Source organism: Somniosus microcephalus, chromosome 6 (genome assembly GCF_052327205.1).
Source record: "Somniosus microcephalus isolate GS21.2 chromosome 6, FLI_Smic_1.0, whole genome shotgun sequence".
Classification (NCBI taxonomy): Eukaryota; Metazoa; Chordata; class Chondrichthyes; order Squaliformes; family Somniosidae; genus Somniosus; species Somniosus microcephalus.
In genome coordinates, this window is record NC_140992.1 from 13,324,141 (window position 1) to 13,350,016 (window position 25,876).

General features: G+C 45.4%; 1 protein-coding gene across 1 annotated transcript; it reads left to right on the forward strand.

Moving 5' to 3' along the window:
- The first annotated feature begins 1,416 nt into the window (after window positions 1-1,416).
- Window positions 1,417-19,255, forward strand: LOC147115482 (extracellular calcium-sensing receptor-like). The gene is made up of 5 exons (XM_085989746.1): window positions 1,417-1,689; window positions 4,642-5,454; window positions 7,320-7,547; window positions 9,867-9,990; window positions 16,274-19,255. The coding sequence occupies exons 1-5, from the start codon at window positions 1,432-1,434 to the stop codon at window positions 17,185-17,187; spliced, it is 2,337 nt and encodes a 778-aa protein (XP_085845872.1). The 5' UTR covers window positions 1,417-1,431; the 3' UTR covers window positions 17,188-19,255.
- Window positions 19,256-25,876: the final 6,621 nt, after the last annotated feature.

Below are 25,876 nucleotides of genomic sequence, written 5' to 3' on the forward strand. Positions count from 1 at the left end.
GACTACATAAAACTCTATAAAAGGTGCATTAATATTTTTGAATGCAATAACGAACAAGGCGTGGTGCCTCATTGCGCACTGTGATGTATCACCTTTTCCGATGGGTGGTTTGTGTTGCTATCCCGTTACTTGGAGCAAGTGACTCGATGTGTAAACTTTTTGGAGAGTTTAATTTGCCAGGTCTGTATGCGGATGGGGACATCGTTATTGGCGGAGTATTCCCCGTCTATAACAAGGCATTGGAAGGAAAGCATTCTTTTAAAACTAGACCAATACCTTCAGAATGTGTCAGGTGAGACTATACACCGACAAAGTAAGATACAATGTGGGATATTCACCTGGCTCTTTGGTAACTTGTGTAATTCCATGTGGTTAGTTTAGAAGTTCAGAGCTCAGGTAACGAGGAACATTTGATAAGAGAAATGCTTTCATGTCTTGGCCATGTTGAGTATTCCTGGCTTCGTCATCTGTCTCCTTGCCTTGTAATCTCACATTTACCTGGAGTCTCCAGACCGCAGGACCCAAATTCACAGAATCACAGAAACCCCACAGTGCAGATAGAGGCCATTTTGGCCCATCGAGCCTGCACCGACACATATTCCACCCGATCCCCGTAACCCCCACACCAACACATATCCCACCCCATCCTTGTAACCCCACATATTTAATCCCCCTAACACTAAGGGTCAATTTATCATAGCCAATCAACCTAACCCGCACATCTTTGGACTGTGGGAGGAAACCGGAGCACCCGGAGAAAACCCACGCAAACACGGGGAGAATGTGCAAACTCCACACAGACAGTCACCCGAGGCCGGATTCGAACCCGGGTCTGTGGCGCTGTGAGGCAACAGTGCTAACCACTATGCCACCGTGCTGCCCCGATGAGCCATAAATTCTTCACCCCTTCCTTAACAATTCAAGAAAGTCTTAATTTTATCAGGTTGACTTTCGTGTAGACATATTTATGTTCCAAACCAATATAACCGCGTAGTCGCTGTTTCTAACCTGTAAGTTCGATTGTGTTTGATTTGAAGTACGACAAGCTTAAGTATCACAAAAAGAAAATACAGCAGATGCTGGAAATCTGAAATAAAAACAGAAAATGCTGGAGATACTCAGGCAGCATCTGTGAAGAGAGAAACAGAGTTAATGTTTCAGGTCGATGACCTTTCGACAGTACTTAAGTATCACTTTGATATTTTTTTCAGTTTTGTACGGAATAGGTTGCGTATCAAGTGCTCTAAAAGTCCTTTGTTTTCTAACTGTCTTTTCTGTCTCTGCCTTCTCATTCCATGCTTTCTTTCTGTGAAACTGTTGCCAATGCAAATCATTTCAATTTGTAATACATGTATGTGTATTATTTCGTGCACACACTACCGCTGCATGTCCTGTAGTTTTGATCTCAGAGCGTTTCGCTGGACACAGATAATGATCTTTGCGATAAAGGAGATAAACCAGGATCCAACGCTACTTCCAAACGTCACGCTAGGTTACAAGATCCACGATTCATGTGCTTCGCCGTCCCAGGCTCTCAAAGCCGCCCTGACGCTGGTTAATGGACAAGAAGAAACTGTTCCAGAATTTAAATGCAAGGGAGATTCTCCCATTCCAGTCATCATTGGGGAATCTGGATCATCACAGTCAATAATCATAGCAAGGGCAGTCGCATCCTTCGGAATTTCAATGGTAAGGCAATTTGATAAAAGCATTTTTCACAATTAGTTTGATGGATTAATATAATATTAACCAGTAGTAAACTCTATTACCACCAATGATGACAACATAGGAACAGGAGGAGGTCACACAGCCCCTCGAGCCTGTTCCACCATTCAATTAGATCATGGCTGATGCGTATCTTAACTCTATCTACTCACTTTGGTTCCAGCCATGCCTAACAATCTAACAATCTCCGTTTTTAAATGTTCTGTTGACCGCTAGCGTCAACAGCTTTTTGGGGAGAGAATTGCAGATTTCCATTACTGTTTGTGTGAAAAAATGCTTCCTCACATCATCCCTGAACGGCCTAGCTCCAACGTTAAGATTATGCCCCCTCGTTCTGGACTCCCCCACCAGAAGAAAGGGTTTCTCTTTATCTACCCTATCAAATCATTTAATCATCTAAAGCACCTCAATTAGATCACCCCTTAATCTTCTATAGGTAAAAAAATGAATATCTGAATGGGTATTTCACAGAATATGCAGATTGTTTTGCATTATAAATGTTTCGATAGAGTGGATAGCGAGAAATTGTTTTCACTGTCAAGATAGTTGATCACCAGAGGACGCAGATTTAAGATAATTGGCAAAAGAACCAGGGGGAGATGAGGATATTGTTGTACCCAGTGAGTTGTTATGATCTAGAATGCACTGCCTGAAAGGGAGGTGGAGCAGATGCAGTAGTGACTCTCCAAAGAAAATTGGATATATACTGAAAAGGAAAAACTTGCAGGTCTATGGGGGAAGAGCAGGGGAGTGGGACTAACTGGATAGCAATTTCAATGAGCCCTCAAATCTTCAATCGGCCAAATAGCCTCCTACTGTGCTGAAAGTGTCTATGATTTACACTGCAAGTTTACTGTGGTTGCCAAGTAACTTCAAACTTGACTCCAGAGCCAGGAAAAGTAAAATGCCACAGAGCAAGGACTCAACAACAACAACTTGCATTTATATAGCACACTGAGGGGGGAGGGGGAACAGCCAGAGGTCATTGTCCATATTGGTACCAACAACATAGGCAGAAAGAGGGATGAGGTTCTGCAGGCAGACTATAGGGAGCTCGGAAAGAGATTTAAAAGCAGGACCACAAAGGTAGTAATCTCCGGATTATTCCCGGTGCCACGTGCTAGTGAGTACGGGAATAGAAGGATAGAACAGATGCATGGCTGGATAGATGGTGCAGGAGGGAGGGCTTTAGATTCCTGAGGCATTGGGACCATTTCTGGGGAAGGTGAGAACTGTACAAGTCAGATGGGTTACACTGCAACAGAGCTGGGACCAATATTCTCCTGGGGAGGTTTGCTAGTGCTGTTGGGGGGAGTTTAAACTAGCTTGGCAGTGGGGTGGGCACCAGCATGTAGGAGTGGAGGGGCAGAATGGGATGCATGGAAGAGTGAGTGTGTTGAATGGTAATGGAGGGGAAGGTAGTGCTGGATGCAAAAGTAGTACCATATTAGATAGGAACAGACTAAGAAAGACTACGAAAAATTCAAAAATGGGTTTAGAATGCATGTACATAAATACACAAAGTGTGGTGAAGAAGGTTGGTGAGCTACAAGCACAATTAGCCATGTGGCAATATGATGTTGTGGCAATAATGGAAACATGGCTTAAAAACGGTGAGGACTGGGCACTTAATATTCAAGGGTGCAAGGAGTTCAGTAAAGATAGGGAAGGAAAAAAGGGAGGTGGGTGGCAGTGCTGATTAAGGAAGACATTGTAGTGTTGGAAAGGGAGGATGTTCTTGAGGGGTCAAGGACAGACTCCATTTGGTTAGAGTTGAGGAGCAAAAGGAGTATGATCACGCTATTGGGGGTATTCTATAGGCCTCCAAATAGTGAGAGGGAGGTAGAGGAGCAAATCTGCAGGGAAATCACAGAGATATGCAAGAGCTATAGAGTGGTGATATTGGGGGAATTTAATTACCCAAGTATCGATTGGTATAATCCTAGGGTAAAGGGAAAGGAGGGGGAGGAATTTCTGAAATTTGTTCAGGAGAATTTCCTTGACCAGTATGTTCTTGGCCCAACTAGAAAGGAGGCATTGCTGGATCTGGTGCTGGGGAATGAGGTGGGCCAGGTCGCCCAAGTGTCTGTGGGAGAACACTTGGGTACGAGTGATCATTGTATCATAAGATTTAGATTAGCAATGGAGAGGAGCAAGGAACAATCTAGAGTGGAACGTCTAAACTGGAATAGGGCTAACTTCAATGGGATACGAAAGGATCTAGCCAGAGTAAAATGGAACCAAAGACTGACAGGATAAACTGTAACATAACAATGGGTGGTCTTTAAGGAGGAGATGTTCCAAGTACAGGCTAGGTATATTCCAACAAGAGGGAAAGATAAGGGAACCAAAGCAAGGGCTCTTTGGATGATGAGGGAGATTGAGAAGATGATGAAACAAAAAAAACGAGGGTGTATGATGAATGTCAGGTGAATTCTTCAAGGAGAACCAGACCAAATACAATAAGTTGGGAGGGGAAGAGAAGATGAAAATAAGATTGGCAAAGAGAGAATATGAGACTAGAATGGCAGTTAACATAAAAGGGAACCCAAAAATCTTCTACCGGCATGTAAACAGTAATTTCCTGGGAAAGGCAAAAGTCCAGATCAGATTCCATCTGCATTAGTGGGGGTGGGGGGGGGGAATTGAAAACATTGCTCTGACCCCCTTAGCCGTCCTAAATATAGACCAGGAGAACTCTGATTAACTTTACAAGAACCTAACTATTGTACTAGGTGATCTCCATCCCATCCAGAAACAGATCCAGATCTCGCTTGAATTGAATGTAGTTACTGTTTCCCCAAACTTAACTTTGCTCATCATCCTGAAAGAAAAGGAAATTGTTGGTTGGCCATGTCACAAAAGAATTCTGTGCACCGCAAACTCTTGATTTCATTTTTCTTTAAACCGTTGCAGGTCAGTTATTTTTCTACCTGTGCGTGCCTGAGCAACAAACACGAATTTCCTACATTTTTTAGGACTGTACCAAGCGATTTATTTCAGGCCAAGGCTTTAGCTCAGCTTGTACAGCATTTTGGCTGGACTTGGATCGCGACTATTGGAGGTGACAATGAGTATGGTCGATATGGGATTCAAGCATTCAGTGAGCAAGTGAAACGAGCTGGCGTCTGCATCGCTTTTTCCGAAACGATTCTCAGAACATATTCTAAAGAAAGGATACTCAAGATTGTAGAGGCTATCAAAAGGTCGACTGCAAAGGTTATCCTGGCTTTTGCTTCTGAGGGCGATCTTTACCCTTTGCTGAGGGAAATTGTCTATCAGAACATCACTGGCATTCAATGGATAGCAAGTGAAGCTTGGATTACAGCTGCGAGACCTTCCACTAAACAAAATTTCAAATCTCTCGGGGGAACAATAGGATTTGCAAGCCGTAAAATGGAAATCCCAGAATTTAGAACATTTCTTTTGAGTCTTCGCCCTTCAACATCTACTGATATTTTTATAAATGCTTTCTGGGAAACCCTGTTTGGTTGCACATTTAATAGAGATATATCTGGATCTATGTTCAGTACTGAGAAATGCTCGGGGCATGAAAATTTACTAAAGGTGAATAATTCCTTCTTTGATGTAACTCAGTTGAGAGTTTCCTACAATGTCTACAAAGCAGTTTATGCCATAGCTCATGGACTCCATAGCTTGCTATTTTGTGAGGATGAACGATTGGGAGTTAATCTCTGTGCCAATGTTTCAAACATCGAGCCATGGCAGGTAAGAGATATGCACTAGTAAATATTTTACCGCTGAATTTAACGGATGCCAGTGTCAAATAGGCAGATCTATAAACTGCACACAGGACTAGATAGACTGGATGCAGGAAGGCTGTTCCCGATGGCGGGGTAGTCCAGAACCAGGGGCCACAGTCTAAGGATAAGGGGTAAGCCATTTAGGACTGAGATGAGGAGGAATTTCTTCACCCAGAGAGTGGTGAACCTGTGGAATTCTCTACCACAGAAGGCAGTAGAGGCCAATTCATTAAATATATTCAAGAAGGAGTTAGATATATTTCTTAAGGCTAAAAGGATCAAGGGATATGGAGAGAAGGCAGGGACAGGGTACTGAATTTGGATGATCAGCCATGATCACGTTGAATGGTGGAGCAGGCTCGAGGGGCCGAATGGCCTACTCCTGCTCCTATCTTCTATGTTTCTATGGCTTGAATTGTTAGGATGATTCATTGCAAATTACAATTAAAAGATGTTTCATTTGAACATTTCCCAGCGTTATAAATACATTTATAATTAAAGAAGTCACATTGACAATGTGTCAGCATTTCAAAAAGAAAAATAGAAAAATTCATGCCCCCAACTCAACCCAGGTTTACAGATACATAATGCATAGAATTACATAGAGCATGCAGCACAGAAAGAGGCCATTCAGCCCAGCTGCTCTATACCAGTGTTTACGCTCCACACGAGCCTCCTCCCAACCTACTTCATTTCACCCTCTCAACATATCCTTCTAATCCTTTCTCCATCATGCTCTTATCTCGCTTCCCCTTAAATGCATTTAAGCTATTTGTCTCAACTACTCCCTGTGGTAGTAGGTTCCACATTCTAACCACTCTGTATTGCCCAGTGTGGAAAGATGTATACAGAATTGGTAGGCCCCCGGTTCTATTGTTGGTCCACGTTGAGTTCAATGATCTTAGCGGGAATGGCAGCAGGGTGCCATAATTGTTCCCAGTAATTCAGAGCATGGAAGGAGAAAAACAGCCAAGGCTCCTGCTCCTGTTTTATATCCAATGACCCGTATTGGATCATGCTTGTGTGTGGACATTGGATGGGGACGAGATTGGGCTCCACTGCGATCTCCCCCATAATCAAACAGCCCAAAGACAATCTTTGTCCAGACTCACATAGGTAGAATGACTAGTTGGTTAAGGTACGGGAGCATGACCGGTACCCTGGGAAACATGCACCTGCACGAGTTAGCGCCCTTGGTAACCAGGGAAAACTAGAACTGCCTGGGGAGAATGAGGAAGAACATAGCAGTCAAAAACTTGCACTTTCAGAATACAGTACCATTACACCATACCTTACATCAGAGAAGTCTAGTTTGATTCTCGTTTTGCCTGTTCATAATATTTATGTAGGGTCAGACAACGTATAACTTGGTGAACAAGTGCTCCTAAGCTCTGGAATTCCCACCCTAAATCTTTCTGCCTCTCTACCTCTCTTTCCTCCTTAAGACACTCCTTAAAACCAACCTATTTGACCAAGATAACGACAGAAAATGCTGGAAAAACTCAGCAGGTCAGGCAACATTCGTGGAGAGAAATTTGAGTTGATGTTTCGGGTTGAACCCTTCTTCAAAATTTGACCAAGTTTTTGATCACCTGTCCTAATATCTCCTTATGTGGCTTGGTGTCAAATTTTGTCCGATAACACTCCTGTGAAGCACTTTAAGATGTTTTACTATGTTAAGCGCACTATAGAAATGCATGTTGTTGTTGTTGCTGCAGTTTTTAAAAATACAAGGGGCTTATGTTATGTGAATGTTTTAAAAATGAATACCTTAACGTGCCTTTGGATTATTTTTATAACTATACCCTGCTTTCTGATCGCTGCTCCAAGCTCTTCCAGCATTTGAAAGAAGTAAGATTTACAAACCGCCTTGGGGAACATATACATTTTGATCCAAATGGGGATCCCACGGCATCATACGATATTATAAACTGGCAGATGAACCGTAATGGTTTGGTTGAACATGTAACAGTCGGTTATTTTGATGCATCTGCAGCAACAGGAAAAGAATTTATGATAAATGAAGATAGTATTGTATGGCATGGGAACCAAATCAAGGTAAACCTCTGTTTAACTCAATGCTTCTTTGTTTAATGAGTTGTTACTTAATTAGTGGAGGAGTCCAGTCTAGGGAGCATAACCTTAAAATTAGTGCTAGGGCGTTCAGAGGTGATGTCACGAAGCACTTCTTCACACAAAGGGTAGTGGAAATCATTGAATCGTACAGCACAGAAGGAGGCCATTTGGCCCATCCTGTCTGTGCTGGCCCTTTGAAAGAGCTATCCCCAGAGCCCTGCAATTTTCTCCCTTCAAGTATTTATCCAGTTCTTTTTTCGAGTTGCTACTGAACCGGCTGTCACCGCCCTTTCAGGCAGCGCATTCCAGATCATCATACTGCATAAAAAAAATTCTCCTCCTCTCACCTGTGGCTCTTTTACCAATTACCTTTAAATCTGTGTACTTCTGCCAGGGTAAACAGTTTCTCCTTATTTACTCTATCAAAACTCTTCATGATTTTGAATGCCTCTATTAAATTTCCCGTTACCCTTTGCTGCTCTAAGGTGAACAATCCCAGCTTCTCTAGTCACTCCACATAACTGAAATCCCTCATCCCTGATATTATTCTAGTAAATTTCCTCTGCACCCTCTCCAAGGCCTTGATATCCTTCCCAAGTTGGCCACAATTATAAAGGTTTAGCATAAAGAGAGAAAGACTTGCATTTATACAGCGCCTTTCACAATACAACCTTTTTGAATGGTAGCCATTGTTGTAACGTAGGAAACACAGCAGCCAAATTTGCACACAGCAAGCTCCCACAAACAGCAATGTGATGATGACCAGATAATCTGCTGTTTTTTAGTGATGTTGATTGAGGAATAAATATTCACCAGGACATTGGGGCTAATTCCCTTGCTTTTCTTTGAAATAGTCCCATGGTATCTTTTATGTCCACCTGAGAAAGTAAACAGGGCCTCAGTTTAATTTCTCATCAGAAAAGTGCAGCACCCATTCAGTCTTAGGATCTCTGACAGTGCAGTACCCACTGGGTACTAGATTTGTGCTCAAGTCTTATGTAGTGAGACTTGAACCCACAACCTTCATGACTCAGAGGCAAGAGTGCTATCCACTAAGCCAAGGCTCCTTTCTTGCTTTTGCACTCCTATGCTTCTATTTATAAAGCCAGGAATCCCATATGCTTTATTAACAACCTAATCAAATTGCCCCATCACCTTCAAAGACTTAAATGTGTAAACGCCCAGGTCTCTGTTCTGGAACACTCTCCCTCAAAACGCTGTTGAAGCTGGGGATCAATTGAAAATTTCAAAACTGAGATTGATAGATTTTTGTTAGACAAGGGTTTTAAGGGGTACGGAACCAAGGCATTAAGATACAGACCACTGATGCTCTAATTGAATGGCAGAACAGGCTTGAGGGGCTGAATGGCCTCCAGCTGCTCCTATGTTCCTATCACTGCCCCACTTAAAAAATCTGTCCACCAGCATGTGTGGGATAATTAAAGAGAGGCATTTTTTTCTGGCTATCCTGATGCCATCTTCGTCTCGGCCTGCGTTGCTGCCGTCACTTCCTCATCGCGCCCACAAACTACACGGTACAAGTCCGGTGATATTTAACGCCATCTTGAGCTGCTCTCAGGAAAAAAAAAGGTTGGAAAGTTTTCGAAGATATTTTGCTCTTGTTACATTAGGGCTGATTGTAACTTTCGGTGGTGGCAGAAAATGGGCGGTAGTGGATCAGCTGCTCTTTTTACACCCAGTCTGACTTTCCTTGCCGTTGAAGCCCGCTTTCCGCCACTGCTGAAAGTCAGCATCAGTGTGGTTTTGTGCCGCGCGGATCCTTTCAAAGTGCTCGTAGTGGCTGGAGAACATTTTGACATCTGAAGGGGCTGCCAGAAAAAATTCTTCATGGGGATCCTTCTGGAAATTCCACTCTGCTAAAGCAGGAGAAGGAGGGGGATCCACCTTCCTGCAGCTGACTTGGCCTATGAGCATCGCAATCACTGCTTCAGAGAATCAGGGGGCCCTGGCTAAATTCATCACAGAATATCGCTGCCCGTCAGCCACCATCAATATGTGCCCCGTTCCTTTAAGGTGCTGCTTTGTTGGACTTCCCATCCTCGGAATCAATGAGCTGCCTATAGCGAGGACGGTTAGTGTTGGCAGCTCCCTGATTTGCATTTAAGTGAGGCCCGGGGATAATGGCACATGCCAACGCCCCCCCAACCCCACCCATCCAATGCATCTGGTGGGTCGAGAAGACTCTTGATTTGCACTACACAGAAAAGCTGCCCCCCCCAATAACTTTTCATCCTTAAAATCTCAGCTTCAATATATTAATATCTCCTTTTCATTATAAAGGTCCCACAGTCCACATGCAGTGAAAGCTGCCCACCTGGCACAAGGAAGGCCATACAAAATGGACAACCCATTTGCTGCTTTGACTGCATACTGTGTGCTGAAGGTGAAATCAGCAATACAACAGGTTAGTAACTGTCATGTTATGATGGAGTAAATAAGGAGAAGCTGTTTCCATGGCAGTAGGGTCGGTAACCAGAGTACACAGAATTAAGGGAATTGGCGAAGAACCAGAGGGGAGATGAGAAGAAGTTTTTTTTACACAGTGAGTTGTTATGATTTGGAATGCGCTGCCTGAAACTGTGGTGGAAGCAGATTCAATAGTGACTTTCAAAAAGGAATTGGATAAATTGGGAAAATGTTGAGTCATAGGGCTCGATTGCCATTGGTGCGGGCTGGGGGTGTGCCAGCTGCTTTTCATGTTAGCCACCCAACCCCAATTTGATGTGGGAAAAAGATGCGATTTTCCCCTAATTGGGCAATTGATTTCCAGCGTGTGGGAACCCCTGGCCCACTTAGTCTTTCCACCCTGAAGGTCGTCTCCGATGACGTCATCAATGCTGTTGGATTTAAGGCCTGCAAGCAGCCTTGATTCTTCTGGAGACTGCAAAGGCTCTGCAATTTATATGAAGGAGTTGAACTGTGGAAAATGTCAATGATCAAGCAAAAGTGTGCTCCTCGGTTTGATGAGCCCTCCCTCCAAGCTCTGGTGTACGGAGCTAGCTGTAATAAGGAGTTGCGGTTCCCTTCCTCAGGGAGGAAAAAGCCACCCCAGCAGGCAAAAGCTGTGTGGCTACAAGTGGCCCAGGTTGTCAACTCCATTTCAATGAGCCGCAGAACCTGGCTGCAATGCAGGAAGAGGTTTCATGACCTTCTCCGCACAGGAAAAGTGAGTATGACTTTCCCATCACCCTCAATCTGATCCCCATCGCCTCTCCTCACCAGCACTCTGCTTTGCCAACCTCTTCCTCCACATCCCACTTGACACTTACATCCCTGCACCCTTACCCATTCCCTCTCTATGGTCACATTCAATTAACTATTCGACGATGCAGCCCTCACACTTCCTATCACTGTGATGACATGACAACAACTACTTACAACACACAGGGAGGGTCCTTTGTATCCTTCTAAGCATCTATGCTATGCATTCACTACACTCACTCCTTCCATGGTCTATGGAGGAGCTTAGTCGTAAGGGTATTGAAAACATGGTCATTGTTCAGAATAGAATGACATCTCTTGAGGAGCGATGGTCAGCTATTGGGCAAACAAAGCAGACCTTCATGCAAGTCCTCTGGAGTAGGACTTGCAGTGCAGAAATGTGTCCTCATGGCCCCCATGCAGTGCAGCAAGGTGCTGTCAAGCCACTTGCTAGCTCTGAAGTGGGGCTGACCCATGAGATGGATGTTGGTGGCAGACAACAAGGAAGTGGGGGCTCCTCTCCAAGTGCTCACATGACCATGCCACAGCAAAGCCCTCGGTCAGAGCCCCACCAGAGTCCTCACCCAAATGAGATGGGCGTCTCAGCCCCTGCACAGCCGTAGGAGCAGCAGACTGTTGGTGAGCCTGCACAGATTCACCACCACAGAGGATGCCCACCAAAGGCGTTGAGACAGGAGCAGCAAGAGAACGAGCAAGGGGCCCCCACATCTGCTGAAGCCACAGGGGAAGCACCATGTAGGAGCATGCGTAAGAGGAAGATAAAGCACAAGTAGTCACAAGCGTAGTAACTTGGGGGCTGTGTTGCTTTGTTTGGACCAGCCACCATTGTGATTGTATCAAAGTGTTTTGATGGCAAACTGTTCAAGTTGTGGTTTGTGTCATTTCGCAAACGGGACTTTCACATTGAGGGCTTACGGCGCCTTGCGATTATCAGAATGGTGGTCAGAATAATAGGATTCCGTAGGTTCTTCTCCATTGTCGATGATCTGGTAAGAAGGAGTGAGACTAAAGTGATAGCAAAATACTGTGGATGCTGGAAATCCGAAATAACAGCAGAAATGCTGGAAAAACTCAGCAGGCCAGGCAACATCCGTGGAGAGAGAAACAGAGTTAACGTTTCAGGTCGAAGACCCTTCATCAGAACTGAGAAAAAAGCAGGACATGAAACAGATTAAAAAGCAAGTTTGGGGGCTGGGAAATGGGGGGGGGGATGAAAGAACAAAAGAGAAGGTCTGGGAGGTGAGGAGACATTAAGAGATATTCAAGGCGAGACGAGATGGTAATAGGACAGGTAAAACCTCTCTTTACCTGTCCTATTACCATCTCGTCTCGCCTTGAATATCTCTTAATGTCTCTTCACCTCTCACAGAACTTCCCTTTTGTTCTTTCATCCCCTCCCCCATTTCCCAGCCCCCAAACTTTATTTTTAGTCTGTTTCATGTCCTGCTTTTTTCTCAGTTCTGACGAAAGGTTTCGACCTGGAACGTTGACTCTGTTTCTCTCTCCACGGATGTTGCCTGGCCTGCTGAGTTTTTCCAGCATTTTCTGCTGTTATTAGTGAGACTAAACTGTTTGATTGTGCAGGCTAAGCAAATCTGGCCAGGATGAGTGCGTCCCTTGCATCCTGGGCAGCAATATGGTGGCGCTCTGGCGCCTTCTGGCCTGTGCATCTTCAGGTTGGTGACTAGCAGCTTGCTGCTCCTGTTGATGTTCCTGCTGTTGGTGCTGCTGTTGCTCATGGTTCTGCTGCTGCCGCGGCTGGTCTTCATCCGAATCTGATGTCCATGCTTCTGGTATATGTCTTAGTTGAGGAAGTGTTTAGTCAAGGTGGGGAGAGGGGTTTCCCAGGAGGTCACACTGGAGATGGGTGTCAGGCTCCAAACTTCCACAACACTGAGTATGCCTGCTAAAAGTTCCCCAGACCTGAAACAACAAAGCTCTGCCACCTGCAAATGATCATCGGTGAAAACTCCTTTGTAATGGTGGAGCTGCAGCTGTTCATAAGCAATCCACTAGTGAGGCCGTCAGGATTACCTGGTGTGTTCCAGAAGAGGTGTGCAGGATGGGGGAAATGTGTTAAAATCAGAAAGGCCTCTCAAAATGGGATTATAGAGGCAATTAGTTGGTTGTTAAGGGACTTAAGGGCCTATCCCGCCTCTTGGAGACGGGATGGAATGCGGGTCAGAAAACACGCACTTGGGAAAATTGCTCGGAGGTGGGATGGAGGTGGGAACGGGCCCGCCCGCCAGTTTTGGCAATGTTAACAAATCGCCCACCTCCAAACCTGCCTCCTCGGGGCTGGGAAAATCGAGCCCATAGAGTCATAAGGCAGGATTTTCATTGGGCCGTGGAGGCGGGATTGGAGGCGTGTGGGGGGTTAAAATCTCGAAATCGGGGGGCACGAACCCTTCCCGCCCCCAACCTGCCTCCATGCCCGTTTCCCAGGAGGTGGATACCCGACCTCTGCTGGGACCCGTCTCCCCGAGGCGGGAAGGGGATTAGTGCCAATTAACTACCTGTTAACAGGTAGTTAACAGGTAGTTTTTAGCCTAATCCCTATTTTTATTCTTGAAGTATGAGATTCCTGACTGCTCCAAACCACGCCAAGTTAGCGAGGCGGGCCGTCGAGCTGAAGGACTTGGAGGGTTCGAGATGTCCGGTGTTCAGGTGAGTGATGGGTGCATGAGTTCCGAGGTAAGTGTGTTTGGTGTGTGTAAAGTGTTTAAAGAAGTTTTACATATATTTACTTACCTTTACAGCCTTCCTTCCTTCAGGTCTCGGGAGTCCCTCATCTCACCGGCACAGAAAGCAGAATGGCTGCGAGCTGTCAAAAGTTGCAGCATTCAGCTTTCTGTTCTGGAGAGATCTCTAAATAAGCCTGAGAGGAAGGAATTAACTTGGAGTACAGATTGTCAGAGCTTGACAGCTTCAAACAGCTGTCAAACGCTGATATTTCATCTGTCAAAAGCTTTTGACAGATGAAATGTCAATCTGTGACATCATCTGTTGCCGGGTGACCCTTAATTGGCCTGCTGAGCCCGCTGGGTAGGCTCAACAAGGTCAATCAAGTGAAAATCACATGGGTTAGCCACAACTCAATGGAGGCGGGACTACAACCCCGAAAGTTGTAGTCCCACCTCCTACACGCCTCCTCAATGAAAATCCAGCCCATACAGTTATACAGCACAGAAAGTGGCCCTTCCACCCATCGTGACCGTGCCGGCCATCAAGCCCTATCTATTCTAATCCCATTTTCCAGCACTTGGTCCGTAGCCTTGTACGCTATGGCGTTTCAAGTGCTCATCTAAATGCTTCCTGAATGTTGTGAGGGTTCCTGCCTCTACCATCCTTTCAGGCAGTGAGTTCCAGATTCCAACCACCCTCTGGGTGAAAAAGTTTTTCCTCAAATCCCCTCTAAACCTCCTGCCCCTTACCTTGAAACTATGCCCCCAGGTTATTGACCCCTCTACTAAGGGGAAAAGTTCCTGTCTATCTACCCTATCTATGCCCCTCATAATTTTGTACACCTCAATCAGGTCCCCCCTCAGCCTTCTCTGCTAAAAACAACCCCATCTTGTCCAGTCTCTCTTCATAGCTGAAGCGCTCCAACCCAGGTAACATCCTGGTGAATCTCCTCTGCACCCTCTCCAATGCAATCACATCCTTCCTATAGTGTGGTGACCAGAACTGCACACAGTATTCCAGCTGTGGCCTAACTAGCATTTTGTACAGCTCCATCATAACCTCCCTGCTCTTATATTTTATGCCTCGGCTAATGAAGGCAAGTATCCCATATGCCTTTTTAACCACCTTATCTACCTGTCCTGTTGCCTTCAGGGATCTATGTACATGCACACCAAGGTCCCTCTGATCCTCTGTCCTTCCTAGGGTCTTACCATTCATTATGTATTCCCTTGCCTTGTTAGTCCTCCCAAAATGCATCACCTCACACTTTTCAGGGTTAAATTCCATTTGCCACTGTTCTGCCCATCTGACCAACCCGTCTATATCGTCCTATAGCCTGAGGCTTCCCTCCTCGCTATTTACCACTCCACCAATTTTCGCATCATCTGCGAACTTACTGATCCTACCTCCTACATTCATATCTAAATAATTAATGTACACTACAAACAGCAAAGGACCCAGCACCGATCCCTGCGGTACACCACTGGACACAGGCTTCCAGTCACAAAAACAACCTTTGACCATCACCCTCTGCCTCCTGCCGCTAAGCCAATTTTGGATCCAACGTACCAAATTGTCCTGGATCCCATGGGCTCTTACCTTCTTGACCAATCTCCCATGTGGGACTTTGTCAAATGCCTTACTGAAGTCCATGTAGACTACATCAATTGCACTACCCTCATCCATGCGCCTAATCACCTCCTCGGAAAATTCAATCAAATTGGTTAGACATGATCTCCCCCTGATGAAGCCATGCTGACTATCCTTGATTAATCCTTGCCCCTCCAAGTGGAGACTAATTCTGTCCCTCAGAATTTTTTCCAATAATTTCCCTACCACTGATGTTAGGCTCACTGGCCTGTAATTCCATGGTTTATACCTACTACCCTTCTTGAATAATGGTACTACGTTAGCTGTCCTCCAGTCCTCTTGCACCTCCCCTGTGGCCAGAGAGAATCTGAAAATTTGTGTCAGAGCCCCTGCAATCTCCTCCCTTGCCTCACACAGCAGCCTGGGATACATCTCATCTGGGCCTGGGGATTTATCCACTTTTAAGCCCGCTAAAACCGGTAGTACCTCCTCCCTCTCAATAGTAATTTGTTCAAGTATATCACAATCTCCCGGCTTGATTACTATGCCTACATCGTCCTTCTCGATAGTGAACACAGATGCAAAATATTCATTTAAAACCTCACCCACATCTTCCGGCTCTACATACAGATTGCCACTTTGGTCCCTAATGGGCCCTACTCTTTCCCTGGTTATCCTCTTGCCCTTAATATACTTATAAAACACCTTGGCATTTTCCTTTATTTTGCCCACCACTGTTTTTTCATGCCCCCTCTTCGCTCTCCTAATTTCTTTTTTAAGTACCCCCCTGCACTTTCTATACTCCTCTAGTGCTTCCACTGTTTTTAGTGTTTTGTATCTGCCAAAAGCCTCCCTTTTTTTCCTAATCCATTCTTGTTTATCCCTTGACATCCAGGGTTCCCTGGGCTTGTTGGTCCCACCCTTGACCTTTACGGGAACATGTTGGTGTTGTACTCTCTCTATTTCCTTTCTGAAAGACTCCCACTGCTCTGATGTGGATTTTCCTACAAGTAGCTGATCCCAGTCCACTTTGAAAGGCTATTGGGAAAGAGCAAGGGAGTGCGACTTACAAAGAGCTGGCACAGGGCCGATAAGCTGAATGGCCTCCTTCTGTGCTGTTTGATTCTATGAAATATGGAAACCGGTAGTTGATTATTAACAAGTAACTATTGCTGATTAAATCCTCCTAGATTCACTAGAATGCATGAAATGCCATTCGGAATATTGGTCCAGTGATGACAGACAAAGATGTGTGCTGAAAGAAATGGAGTTTCTCTCCTTTGAAGATACTATGGGTATAATCCTGATGACAGTGGCATTACTTGGAGCATGCATCACTTTGGTTATTGCTTCTGTATTCCGATATCGCAAGGACACCCCCATCGTGAAAGCCAACAACTCTGAACTAAGTTTTTTGTTGCTGTTTTCGTTGGCACTTTGCTTTCTGTGCTCGCTGACGTTCATTGACAAGCCTTCAGTCTGGTCCTGTGTACTCCGTCACACGCTGTTCGGCATCACATTTGTCCTCTGCATGTCCTGCATACTGGGAAAAACGATTGTCGTGCTGGTGGCGTTTAAGGCAACTGTTCCCCAAAAGAGCGCGATGAAATGGTTTGGGGTGGCGCAACAAAGGTTTATTGTTGGTGCATGCACTTTCATTCAAATCCTGATCTGCATTATATGGCTTGTCATGGCTCCCCCATTCCCAGAAAAAAACATGAGTTATCATAACGCAAAGGTCTTTCTGGAATGTAACGTGGGGTCTCCAATAGCCTTCTACTGTGTATTAGGCTACATTGGCATTTTATCGTGCTTGTGTTTTGTGCTGGCTTTTCTGGCTAGAAAGCTGCCAGGCAATTTCAATGAAGCTAAACTCATAACCTTTAGCATGCTTATCTTCTGTGCAGTTTGGCTAACATTCATTCCAGCCTATGTCAGCTCACCTAGCAAATACACAGTGGCCGTTGAAATCTTTGCAATTTTGTCGTCCAGCTTTGGTCTACTTTTCTGCATTTTTGTTCCGAAATGCTACATTATCTTATTCAAACCAGAGAAAAATACAAAGAGGAATCTGATGGGGAAAATACCTTCAAAAAAGCTTTAAGAAATACCCAACACAGCGAGAAAGCTAATGGGAAAAAATCCTTCAAAAAAGGCTTTAACCATTGGCACAGTCCCGTAGCGACCATCAAGCCACATATGGCTATAGCCTTGCTATATCCTTCCTTGTCACTTTAATAGTTTTCTCTGCATTACGAAAGAGTAAGTTCTGCACATCCCTTGCCATGTCCTGCCTGTCGTACAACATAATGCCGAGGAAGAGTTTAAGAAAACATTGAAAATTACAAAGCATATTGAGATTTTAAAAAGGAAAGGAAGCTATGGCACAGGAATGGGAAAACCACGGGCCATATTTAAATAAAAAGAAAGCACTATCAAAAATTCAAAGCAAAACTGAAAAGTTGTCAAAGTGGAATAGAAGATTATCTGGACAATATCCTGCGTATGAGAAAATGAGTGTGGAGGAGTGGGTGGGTGGGAAATAATAGCATTGGATTTCCCTATGGTGTAGTGAATTTAACTCTGCCATCTTAGTCAGGACAGCAACAAAGGTGCTACAATTGGCCTCAGAATCTATGGGCTAGAGAGTGAAAAAATTGGCAGGGTTCCCACTCCTGATCTCTATCCAGAGATTCTTACTGGATGTCAGGTGAGGGTAAAACGAAGTTTGGGTGTGATGCCCTTCCCCACAACCAAATAGGCTCAAGTTGCCAAGAGTGACCTGTGTCCATAGAACCATATCTGAAGATGTAATTAACACCTTCTGGAGAGGAACTGATAGGAAAACATTAGCGAGGAAAATAAGGACAAAAATAAGTCAAGAGCTGGAGGCGAACAGTAAGGTAAGAAGAGGTCAAATAAAGCTACTGTAGATTTGCAGAGAGAGAGCTACATGTATGGAAAGGGTAGACAACCTAGTGAGACAATCTGCTAAATGGCTTTACCACCTTCAAACTGCTTCCTAAAGTCCTGAATCGCTTGGCACTGACCGCACATGGCCCACTCCAGTGGCGGAAGTGCAGCACAGTGGGCACCAGTGACCTCTGATCCTGCTGGAGTACCTAGGGTCACGGAGAAGCCATCACATTTGCAAAGGTGTGGTAGGCACCTGCGCAGGCCAGGGGTGTATCTTAGGTGCCTGTCAAAAATGGGGGGATGGAAAAAGGATGCTGGCAAATTGCTTCCTGATCTTCCAGTGCCGTTGGCCTAGGAATGTTTTCCAGTGGTGTCCAATTGGCCTTCTTTACAAGAATGCTAATTTTACAGAAAGAGCTGGCATTTCAGGCCTGGACCCCCAGATGGCCCACCCTAGCTTCCAGGGAACTCAGCAGCAAGAATGCCAGAGCCAAGAAAATTCCCAACATGGGAAGTCTCCTCCCACTATCTCCACACCCGATGATGTCAGGGGCCATGTTTTGGGCTGAAAGGAAGTTTCACCTCAACCGGGCCACTGCTCAAAGTGTTGTATTGAAAAATAAATATAATCAAAACCATCAAAAGCATTAGTTATTGCTTTAAACTCCTGAAAAAAGTACTGGGATTGGAATGTGCAGCATCCCCAGGGGTTTGATGATTTATTTAGTTTTAAATTTGATATCCTATTCCAATCAATACTGATTGTTATGTAAAATCTGGTAATACGAATGACTGTTATGTATAATATTGTAACATTATGATTATTATTTTGTCATTTAAAGAATTCTTTAGCCATTTAATAAATTGTATTGGTTTGATAACCAACAGAATTGTAACTGTTACTGTTGAACAGCAAAGCAAAACCAACATTTTCAACTACTATTCAATAAATTCCTTACTACAAAACATGTGTAGTGAATATAGTTCACACTGTGATTAAAGTCAAGACATTGTAGGTGAAATCTATGTGCATTTATTTCTATTCCTTTAAAATAAGAAATAAGATCACCTTTTGATTTATGCAGATTGTTTTTTTTTGAATGCACCAAAGGTTGACAGCTGTAATACACAGTTGTCATTTGTGTCTTACCTTTGAAAAACATTTAGCTCCCTCGATGGCCTTGGCATACTGAAGCCGATTATACCATTCCTATTGAGTTCATCTAACTCAGCACAGACAGTACGGCTGAACTTGTGACCATCCTGGTCTATAGGGGCCCGATATTTCATGAGAAACAGGGAGGGTGCATGCAGGAAAACCCTGCAGCATGTGGCTTGGGGTCCCTTGGGGCCAGTCCCCCCACAATAGGGAGGGAGGGAGCTACAGATTGGGGCTTGGTGAAGGGGAGGAGTAAGAGAGCACCAATTGGGAGGGAACGATCTACAGATCCGGGCTTGGGGCGGGGGAAGGGAAGGTCGCTGATCACAGCGGAGGGAGGGGAGGTGGGAGGGGGTGAGAGGCCATGATTGGCAGAGGGGAGGCCGAAGGCTTCCTTAAGGGGCCGGGGGAGCACTCTTGCTCCTCCTGGCCCACAAGGGCTGCTGTACAAAGCACTTCCCTTCTGGAGCTCCCACCACCATTTTGTTGCCAGATTTCCCAAACCCTGGGAAACTCAGCTGGCATCTGTTAAATTTAAATCAGACTCCCAATTGCACTGTAGGAGCCTGATTTAAATATGTTAATGAAGTGTCCCACCTCTCGAGGGCGGAACACTCACATGGTATGCTGCCCGCTGCCGTAAAAATAGCAATGGCCACATACGCTGCGGGTTGGGGACATGATCCCCATGTAATAATATTTACCCCCGCCCCGACCCTCTCCCGACCATCATTGTGGGGGACTTAATATCGAGGCCATATGACTCACTAACATGTCAAGCAGTGCATTTACCCTCTAAATTGTAGTGGAGTTACCATTAATGATAAAGTTTGTCTACTGTGTTACAAAAATAGTTTTGCATAAGAACATAAGAAATAGAAGCAGGAGTAGGCCATACCGCCCCTCGAGCTTGCTCTGCCATTCAATAATATCATGGTTCATCTTCTACCTCAACTCCACTTTCCCGCCCTATCCCCATATCCCTTGATTCCCTTAGTGTCCAAAACCTATGGATCTCATTCCTGAATATACTCATTAACTGAGCACCCACAGCCCTCTGGGTAGAGAATTCCAAAGATTCACAACCCTCTGAGTGAAGAAATTTCTCCTCATCTCAGCCCTAAATGGCCGACCCCTTATCCTGAGACTGTGCGCCCTAGTTCTAGACTCTCGCGCCATCTTTCAGCATCTACCCTGTCAAGCCCTCTAAGAATTTTGTACATTTCAATGAGATCACCTCTCTAAGCTCCAGGGAATATAGGCCCATTCTACTCAATCTCCCCTCATAGGACAACCCTCTCATTTTAGGAATTAATCCAGTCAACCTTTGTTGCACCGCCTCCAAGACAAGTATATCCTTAAGTAATCAGGGTGTCAACTTATTTCAGTGGTAGAACTTTCACCTCTGAGTTAGAAGGTTGCCGGTTCAAGCTCCAGTTCAGGATTTGAGCACAAAATCTAGGCTGGTACTTCAATGCAAGACCAAAGGAATGCTGCATTGTTGGAGATACTGGCTGCGATTTTGCCAGTGCTATGAGGGCAGATTCAGAGGTGGGTCAGGTGTTAAAAGTTGCAATGACTGACAGCAGGTTGGAAGCCAGCCATGATCCCGTCTCCGTCTGAATTTCAGGATTGTTGAGTCTGCAATCTCACAACAGACCCAACACCAAGCGGCGGGTAAGGCATTTACGGCACTTAACTCCTTGTTAAGTGCTTGCTTAGAGCTGTTTTGAAAGCCTTTTGCGATTTTCCAAGTTTTGGGTCGGGTTTCACGCTGTTTGGAGATCATGCCAAGTAAGTGTCGGGAACACCAACGAGCTGGAAACTTCACAGCTGCAATTGCAGTCTAAACGCTGCACTCTCAAATCTGGTCAATTTCAAATGTCAGATGTTGGTGATTTAAAAATTTGGTAGACACATTCTGTGTTTAGGCTGCAAGTGTGTGGTGTTAACTCGATATCTACTGTCACCTGCATTGCTGGACATAAAAGGTGTCCTTACCCTTCACTGTGCCACCTCAGCAAACATATGGCAACAATGTCAAACATTCATGCAACATTAATTTATTGAAACTTAGTAAAAGAACAGAAACGTCACAATGAATTCTATCAGAACAACCAAGTGAGAACCCTTGTGCTTATTTATGTGTCAACTTTCTCTTACGCGTGCTTCTACAATGTGCTCCCCCTGTGGCTTCAGCAGATGTAGAGACCGCCTGCTCACCTCCCTGCTGCGACTGCTTAGACGCCTTTGGCGGTCGTCCTCTGGGTTTTGGTGCCTGTGAAGGCCCCGACAACGTCTGCTCCTCCTGCGGCTGTGCAGGGGAAGACTTGGCCATCACTGTTTGGGTGCTCACCTGGGGCTCTGATCAAGGGGTTGGCAAGAGCAGAAAGTTTCAGCACTTGGAGAGGAGCCCCCACTTGCATGTCGCCTCTCATCATCATCCCTCTCATGGGCCACCTGCTCTTCTCTGCTTATAAGTAGCTTGACATAAGAAAACTACAAGGCACTTGGTCTGAGTATTAAACAAGGTTTTAATCAACTGTTATTCAACATGGAGATCTAGTTGTGTCCTTCACTAGTTCCTGTTAAAGAATGTCCCGAGCAAGCTGGGCCCATGCCTGAGTATTTATACTCTCCCTGGACAGCGCCACCAGCAGGCCACCCAGTGTTATTTCATATGACAAGATTGATGTGCAGCAAGGTGCTCTTCAGCTATGACATCAGTGGGGTCATGAGGACCCATCCCTGTACTGAGAGTCCTCATAACGGGGATCACAGAATCACAGAAACCCCACAGTGCAGATAGAGGCCATTTCGGCCCATCGAGCCTGCACCGACACATATTCCACCCGATCCCCGTAACCCCACGTATTTAATACCCCTAACACTAAGGGTCAATTTATCATAGCCAATCAACCTAACCCGCACATCTTTGGACTGTGGGAGGAAACCGGAGCACCCGGAGGAAACCCACGCAAACACGGGGAGATTGTGCAAACTCCACACAGACAGTCACCCGAGGCCGGATTCGAACCCGGGTCCCTGGCGCTGTGAGGCAACAGTGCTAACCACTATGCCACCGTGCTGCCCGATGTCCATGGACCTCTGGTTCCTCTCCACAATAGATGCCCATCTATCCTCCATAGCTGACCATCTATCTAGAAGAGTCACCATGTTGGTTTGAGTCTGGCGATTTATATCCTCCATGGAGGTTTCCATCCTTTTCATGGTGGTACCTACATTATCCATTGCATGCACCATGGCATTGCTCATGTTTGAGATAACCCTCCATTCTCTGCACACTCACAATCACTGTGGTTGCAAACCCAGTCAGAGCCTCCTGCAGTTGTTCCTGAAACTCCAGCACTGCTCACTTTCTAGATGGCCCCCGAGGCTTAGCGTCTACAAGCAGCTGAGCAGAGCGAGGAGCGTCCTGCGGCCTCCGACGAGGACTCTCCACTGCTGCCCCTGTCTCTGCTCTTGCTCACTCATGTTGTGACACACCAGGTGACAACACTAATCTATCTCGCGAACGATTCACCGAGGTGTGCGTCTTTGCGCTGGTGCTGGGTGCGCTGATTGCTGCTGACGCTGCGCCCTCAGAGGATGCAGCATCCTCTGAGGAGTCCTCCTGCTCTTCCTCCTGGACAGTAGGGAGGGGGGCTCTTGATGGTCCTGTGAGAGAGTAAAGACAGGAGTTAGACATGTGATATGTAGATTGCAGACACATCCCATTGTGCACATGATGAGCATTCAATTTCTATTGACATCAGATGCCATATGTGTCACTCATGAAAGCCAAATAAGATGGATGGAAAAGCATTCTGTCACCAGGTTGTTCAACTGAGCCCATCTCTCCGTCCCCCACTTCTAGCTGTTCCACCGATCCCACAATTTCGAGAGCCACCTCCTCCAGCACTGCACCACGGATGGTGGTCCTCCTCCTGTTCTCTCCCTCTCTTTCTTATTGTGGGCTTTCTTTTCCTCCAATGAGGGAAAAAAGTGGAGTGTCAGTGAGAGTGATGGAATGAGTGTATAGAATGTGTAGGGTAGATGTTTAGAGGGAGACTGTAATGGAGTGGGTTCCCATTACCAAGTTCCCTCCATTTGAGTTGCAAGTTGTTGTCATTGTATAACCTTGAGGGTGGGTGTGAGGGGTGCCTAGTTAGATGGGGGAGTGATTCTGTACACCGGGAGAGAGGGATGGTTGATAGTGCAAGTGATGATGGGTTGAGTTAGGATGTGCACGGGGAGGGTTGGCAATGCAGAGTGAGGGGGATGTGATGACAGGCACAGCAGAATTAAGGTCAGTGTGCTTTTATACTCACTTTTCCTGTGTGCAGGAGATCATTGAACCTTTTCCTGCATTGGACCCAGGTGTGTCTTACCATGGACCTGGCACTGACCTCCTCAGCTATTCGCAGCCAGCTGCCTTTGTCTGCTGAGGAGGTTTCCTTCTTCCATTTCCTGGGTATAGGACCTCCCGATGACCTCTGACACCCTGCACAAGAACATGGAGGGATTGCTCATTGAAGCAGAGAGCTGCCTTCTGCCTCCCTGCAGATATAGTGAGCACCAGCAGCAGTCAGGAGCAGCAGAAATGACTTCAGATGTAAATCTGAAATGGCCCCCTTAAATACTCTGGCTGCAAACGCGTCAGCAGAGCAGCTGAACAGACCCGCACCTTGTGATGAGGGCGGTTAACCCACACGGCGGGCTTAACTAGTCCAAGTAAACAAAAAATTGTGTCAGCCGTCCGGCTGGAGCCGGCAGCTGGTCCGGAACCTGCCGAGCACCCTTCCTGACGCCAACCCGCCTCCACGGAGAAAATCGCGGCCACTGTCTTTCAGATGAGATGTTAACTTGGATAGAAAACTGGTTGGAAGACAAGAAGCAAAGTGTTGGAATAAACGGGTCACTTTCCGAGTGGCAGGCACTGACTAGTGGGGTACCGCAGGGATCGATGCTAGGACCCCAGTTATTCACAATATATATTAATGATCTAGATGAGGAAACTAGATGTAATATCTCCAAGTTTGCAGACGACACAAAGCTGGGTGGGCGTGCGTGCTGTGAGGAGGATGCAGAGAAACTCCAGTACGATTTGGACAGGTTGGGTGATTGGGCAGATGCATGGCAGATGCAGTATAATGTGGATAAATGCGAGGTTATCCACCTTGGTGGCAAAAACAGGAAGGCTGATTATTATCTGAATGGCAATAGATTGGGAGAAGGGGAAGTACAACGAGACCTGGGTGTCCTTGTGCACCAGTCGCTGAAGGTAAGCATGCAGGTGCAGCAGGCAGTTAAGAAGGCAAATGGTATGCTGGCCTTCATAGCGATAGGATTCAAGTACAGGAGCAAGGATGTTTTGCTGCAGTTGTACAGGGCCTTGGTGAGACCACACCTTGAGTATTGTGTGCAGTTTTGGTCGCCTTATCTGAGGAAGGTTGTTCTTGCCATGGAGGGAATGCAGCGAAGATTCACCAGACTGACACCTGGGATGGCAGGAATGACGTATGAAGAGAAATTGGGTCGATTAGGCTGATATTCACTAGAGTTTAGAAGAATGAGAGGGGATCTCATTGAAACTTATAAAATTCTAACAGGACTAGACAGACTAGATGCAGGAAGGCTGTTCCCGATGGTGGGGGAGTCCAGAACCAGGGGTCACAGTCTAAGAATCAGGGGTAATCCATTTAGGACTGAGATGAGGAGGAATTTCTTCACCCAGAGAGTGGTGAACCTGTGGAATTCTCTACCACAGAAGACAGTTGAGGCCAATTCATAAAATATATTCAAGAAGGAGTTAGATATTTTTCTTAAGGCTAAGGGGATCAAGGGATATGGGGAGAAAGCAGGGACAGGGTACTGAATTTGGATGATCAGCCATGATCGCATTGAATGGCGGAGCAGGCTCGAGGGGCTGAATGGCCTACTCCTGCTCCTATCTTCTATGTTTCTATGTTAAATCAAGGTCTGTAGAAAATGACATAAATTTCCCATAGCAGGTGAAAAGCAGTGAGCTTTTCTGGTGCTCTGGCCTGCATCACTGAAACAGATAATCTGGTCATTTATCTCATTGCTGTTGTTGGGACTTTGTTCTGTGTAAATTGGCTTCCATATTTTGCCAACATTACAACAGTGACTACTTCTGAAAGATTTAATTAGATGTGCAGCCCCTAGGACATCCAGAAAATATGAAAGATGCGATACCAAGGCAAGTCTTTCTTTATTCATGTGCAAGGATAAGATTGGATCCGCGGCGGAGCAGAAAATAATGCTTCTTATCTGATTTAATGTAAAGTGACTACTTTGGCAAGGCAATGGAGAGGCAGTCAGCATTTATGAAAAGGTACCACAGTGCGGGACATAGTCTTCAGGAAACGAGGGGAGAAAATCAGTGTAGAAAATAAATAAGCAACTAAAATTCCGTGCTGATTTGCTGGATCAGCTATTCAAACCCAGCAACTATTAAATCCCTCTGATATTGACTGGTCCGAATCAAATTCACCCACCCAAAATTTTATGCACTCCATTACTTTAGATAATGCACCGGAAAATAAGCAATTATATTTAATTATAGTGTAATTAAAAGAGCAAATAACCTTTTTAATAGCTAATTGCCTTATTATACAATAACAAGGGTACCCTGTGATATGTGAAAACTAATTGCTTAAGGCACTTGTTAGCTGTGCAAGTTCTACTGTTCAAC